The sequence below is a fragment of the Olea europaea genome, unplaced genomic scaffold, assembly GCF_002742605.1.
Source record: "Olea europaea var. sylvestris unplaced genomic scaffold, O_europaea_v1 scaffold1767, whole genome shotgun sequence".
NCBI lineage: Eukaryota > Viridiplantae > Streptophyta > Magnoliopsida > Lamiales > Oleaceae > Olea > Olea europaea.
This window is the reverse complement of record NW_019235398.1, coordinates 144,851-149,982: the sequence shown is the minus strand read 5'-3', so window position 1 is coordinate 149,982 and position 5,132 is coordinate 144,851. Positions and strand designations below refer to the sequence as shown.

Below are 5,132 nucleotides of genomic sequence, written 5' to 3'. Positions count from 1 at the left end.
GGGAAGGGGGATGGGTGCTAGAGTTGAAGCAACATTGATTATGTAGATATTGAGTTGGGATAAACTTTGTATGTGAATTAACTTAAGTATTTCTGAAGGATTTCGAAAAATAATTTTCCATTATATTCTACAATGGAATTCACTTATAAAGTTATGATATCCATGTTCAAGGTTGTTTCAAAACTTTCGCATTAATGTGTGTTAGGATCATCTTTAAAACTGCTGATATTGTGATGTGTTGTTGTCTAAATATTATCATAATATTGTAATAAGTAAATTATCTACATATTTCTTGCTTCTTAAATGCCACAGTCACAATCAAAATCAAAATCAAAATCATTCACCTGTCAACTGTTATTGAAGATGAAATTGACCTATACCATTCTGCTTCTTATATGGTGGTCTGTATTCTATTTGCATGTCTGCAACAATTTTGTTTATGACTTGGAAATGTGCAATTTTGTTCACACTTACATGATTGGAACACCCATTACTGCCCTTCCATCAATCAAAAATATTGTGAATGATGGCATTTGTTTGATTTTCCTTCTCATATTTCTCATTATATCAGCTTGCTTCAGTTGGCTCATACTTCAACCTGTGAGCATGATTCTGGCCTCATATCTTGGTCTTATTTTCCTGAGTTTATCGCAGAAGCCACTCTTATCTTTCTTTATCGCAGGTTTGCACGCAACGCTCATGGAAACGGCCTTATGGCGTTGGCCTGTTGGTTGGTGGTTTAGACGAGTCTGGTGCTCACCTATATTACAACTGTCCAAGTGGTAATTACTTCGAATATCAAGCTTTTGCAATCGGATCTCGGTCACAGGCTGCAAAAACATACTTAGAGCGCAAGTTTGAAACTTTCATGGAGTCTTCACGGGAAAATTTGATCAAGGATGCACTCTTTGCCTTGAGGGAGACATTACAAGGGGAGAAACTAACAAGCTCGACTTGCACAATAGCTGTAGTAGGAGTTGGAGAGGCATTCCATATGTTGGATCAAGAAACTGTGCAGGCGCTAATTAATGAATTCGAGATAGCAGGTGAAGAGGCCCCTGCAGACGAGGCTGCTGCTCCAGATCAAGCTGATGATTCGGAATCCAGTGCTACTGCCGCTGATAAGGTAACCCCCTCTGACCCAGATGTCGCTCCAATGGACATGTGATAATGTCATTTTCTTTGGAACCTTTCATTGTTAAAGAAATGAGTTTGTCATGTTGAATCCCGACTTCCTATCGGAAGATGCTAGCAAAACTGGAATTGTGGGATTTGGTTGGCATCTTAGGAATGTTGTTTTCTGGTCGAATACTTTATTTGTATGTAATGCTTCATCTGTGCAACAATTTGAGTGTACCTTTGTCGAACACGATCATGAACTTCCTATAACGGTATCGTTTTGGTTATGATATTTGTGTGTATCTTATTATGGTCGCAGTCGTGATTGTAGTTCAATTTGATCACACTTGTAGGTTCTCCATCTTTCTTTCCTTTCTTTCATTATTCTCATGAGTAATGCTATTTAGCATGACTAGAGCAGCCGAAGTGGCAAAATGAGATGCACTGTTCAGTTGGTGACATAATTCAACTTTGAAAGGAACATGTTAAAGTATCACCTAAATTGAAATTGTAGGATCGTACTTTTTTGAGTTTTTAGTTTCCCCTTCCCCTTACAAATGTGCGAAGGATTATAAACGAACCTAAAAAGTTCTAATTAGAAAAGTAATTGACTCATTTATAAATTTTGAGACATTTACTTCCATTGATTTTGGGTATGCTAGAGCACTATTTTATCAACTGAATCTTAAATTAACTGTTTTGACTACTTTTTCGATTAGATTTCTATTTTAATTCTTAAAGCAACATTTTCGTTGTGGCAAATTTATAAAGCATTTATAAAGAGAAATGGTAGTGTGTGTCCCACAAAATGTATAAATAAGTTATAATTATGAATGTATGATAAAAATAAATATTTGATTTTAACTGAATTTATAAATCATTTATAAGTTGGTTGTCGAACCGCACCCCAATACAACCCTTGAGTTTCCCTAAAGCAGCCCATTGCACAAATCATACAAGGCATTGTCTATTTGCGACGTTTGTTGGGCCCCACTCATCTCACCTAACACACTTCTATCGGCAATGCTAAATCCTATGACATGAAAATTTGTTGGACAAAGCTACAGCAACAGAGCTAGTGACATAGGGCTTGACTGAATACACACATACACAGGAGGTCGGCATTTTTTTATTCAAATGGGACTTGTGGAAATGTGAGATGATGTCACCCCATCGGTCAAGCATTTTCGTGTACTTCAGCAAAATTCAAATCTGTATAGGATGTCAATAGCTCATGTGATGTTGCAAAAGAGTGAAAACAGAGATCAATTTACATGATTTGCCATCATGTGTTAGTGTAAGATCATAATCTAAGCAAATTCAGCACAATGAAAAGTCTCAGTTACAAAGAAACCCACCCCATTGTCTTTGCACATAGCTTTACAGACTAATTCCCTCGATAAACCCGGTAGTGGCCGAGGAGTTGGCCAAGTAACGACAATAATAAGTCTACCCCCAAAACATGTTTAGTTTTATCCGTGAAAAAAGATGAACTATTCTCTACATTTTGGCACAGGTCTAACAGTAGCAAAAACTAAAGGCGAAGTTACCCGTGAAAGATCTCATTAAGCAGCCTTTGGGGCTTTATCCAGCAGAACATTATCAGGAAGAATGAGTTCCAGAGGAGTTCCACGAACGACACCAATCATTGAATCATACTCCTCATCACATCGAGCAAACTTCTTACACAACATCTTTTAAAGCTCGATCTCATCAAAAGATTCGGCATTTTTAGCAGCATTGACTTTTCGCAAAATTTGTATATCTCTTCTTCTGCAAGCTTCCCTGGGACCTTGGCTGGATTACCTCCCCACACCTGTAACGTGCAAAAACGCATAATAGTATTTAACAATGTTTTAAAAAGCATAAAGTGTGGCGAAACGTGAAAGTCGAGCTTTGGCCTAGGCACACTTGGACACCCTTGGCGTCAAAAAGCATAAAAAAAGTCTTTTCTTATTTTATTATTATTTTAAATTTTTAAATCAATCTAAAAAATTCTTAATAATTAAAGAAAAATGCGTGAAAAAAATAATAAATAAATAATTGCCTAGGTGCGACTATGAGCATAAATAAATAAACAAGCGCGAGGTGAGAGGTTTCGCTTCCGTTTCGCACCTAGACATCGCTTTTTAGAATGCTGCTATTTAGTCTGTGAAATTTAAAATGCAGTTCAACCTTTGGGAAATGCCTATTCTTTTCGATTTTTGGGTCTGAGCCACTCAGAGTAGAAACTGTACCTCGCCAAAAGGGACTCGTGTTCTGTCTCACAAGGGTTCCCGCAGCAACCACCGCATGTTTCTTTACAACGACACCATCGAGCAGTGTGGCTCCCATGCCGACAAATGTGTCGTCCTCAATGGTGCAGCCATGTATAAAAAGCACTATGAGTCTATGAGCGACATGTGCAAATAGGATAAAGTGCATGTTTGGCAAAGCTTTCCTATGTTGCAGTCAAAATAATTAAAATTCTCTTTTTTATACATATAATATAATAAGAAAGAGAGATTTAGATACGTTTGAAACAATCTGAAAGTTACTATAAGTTATTTTTAAGCTTAAGAAAACGTGTTGAAGATACATAAGTATCAATTCTAGAACTCTCTATAATGCTAAGAAATAAGTAAATAAATAAAATAAAAAATAGATGACATGAAGTCAGAAATTAAGAGCCCGTTCGGTTTGTATTTCGATTTTTAATTTTGAGTTTTAAGTATCTATTCTAAGATTTATAAAAATGCGATTGGTTTATTATTTTGAAAAATTATTGCTCAAAACTAAAAACAAGAAAATGTTCGATTTTAAATTTTGAAAAAAAAAAANGGGAACAACATTATTTTCCTGTTTTCCTATGATAATCAAATTCAAGTTGTCCAGATAAAATATGAACAAGTGTTCATAAATTGAAAAACCCTCATCAAGTTGCAGAAACAATATTATTTCCTTGTTTTCCTATGATACAATCAGTTGGATACAGTGGTTATCAACAATCTATCTAACAATAAGTTATAGGGAAAATTGCAGTCGAGGTACCAAATCTTTCGTTTATTAGCAGACTTTGCCCAAATCTTTAGTTTGTACCACCCACAGTCCCAAACTTTTCAAAAATATGCACCGGAGGTCCAAATGGATGGAAACCGTCCGTTTGACCATTAATTGACCAATAAAATTGAATTTTGACCAATTTTTGACCAATTTAAAAGGCTATAAAGGTAAATTTGCTATTTTATTCTATAATAAAACAGATAAACCAATATACAAAATAAAAATAAAAGAAATTACTATTCATTTTCTTCTTCCCCCGCCCCCTTCACCCCACCCTACACTACCGTTGCTATAATTTTCCCAATAAAAAATGGTTTCTTTTTCACCCTACCCATCCCCAACCTACTCTCACAGCAATTTTGGGTTAAGATTATTCCAATACTCAGATCCATACCTCCCCAGAAGGCAATGAAGCAGATGATGTTTCAGCTATAGCGTTTACGAGTGACAGTGTCCATGAAGAATTGAACTCTACTAATTTCATAACTACGCCTCAGATTGCCAAGTCTGAAAATAATATATCTTCTCGTCATGGTATTCAAGACGTGGCAAGGAAATCCATTGGAGCGAGTTCTTCTGGAGTAAAGTTGAAACCATTTCTTGCTCCTGGTTTTCTGGAAAAACGGCCACGGAAAAAATGTGTCAAGCAAGGTGTCAGTGAACCGACTGAATTTTTGCTGTGGGAATAGGTTGGGGATGAGTAGGGTGAAGAAGAAACCATTTTTTATTGGGAAAATTGCAGCAGCGGCAGGGTAGGGTGGGGGAAAGAAGAAGATGAATAGTAGTTTCTTTTATTTTTATTTTGTATATTAGTTTATCTGTTTTATTATAGAATTAAATAGCAAATTTACCTTTCTACCTCTTTAAGTTGGTCAAAAATTGATCAAAATTCAATTTTATTGGTCAACTAATGGTCAAACGGACGGTTTCCATCCATTTGAAGCCCCGGTGCATATTTTTGAAAGGTCTGA

General features: G+C 36.1%; 1 protein-coding gene across 1 annotated transcript in view; it reads left to right on the top strand.

The window, feature by feature from the left end:
- LOC111378112 (proteasome subunit alpha type-1-A-like) overlaps positions 1-1,463 on the top strand; it is a 4,460-nt gene extending 2,997 nt beyond the window's left edge. The window contains exon 2 of the mRNA XM_023001283.1: positions 683-1,463. Coding sequence (XP_022857051.1) covers positions 683-1,168 — 486 coding nt within the window. The 3' untranslated portion in view covers positions 1,169-1,463. The remainder of the gene's footprint in view (positions 1-682) is intronic.
- Positions 1,464-5,132: the final 3,669 nt, after the last annotated feature.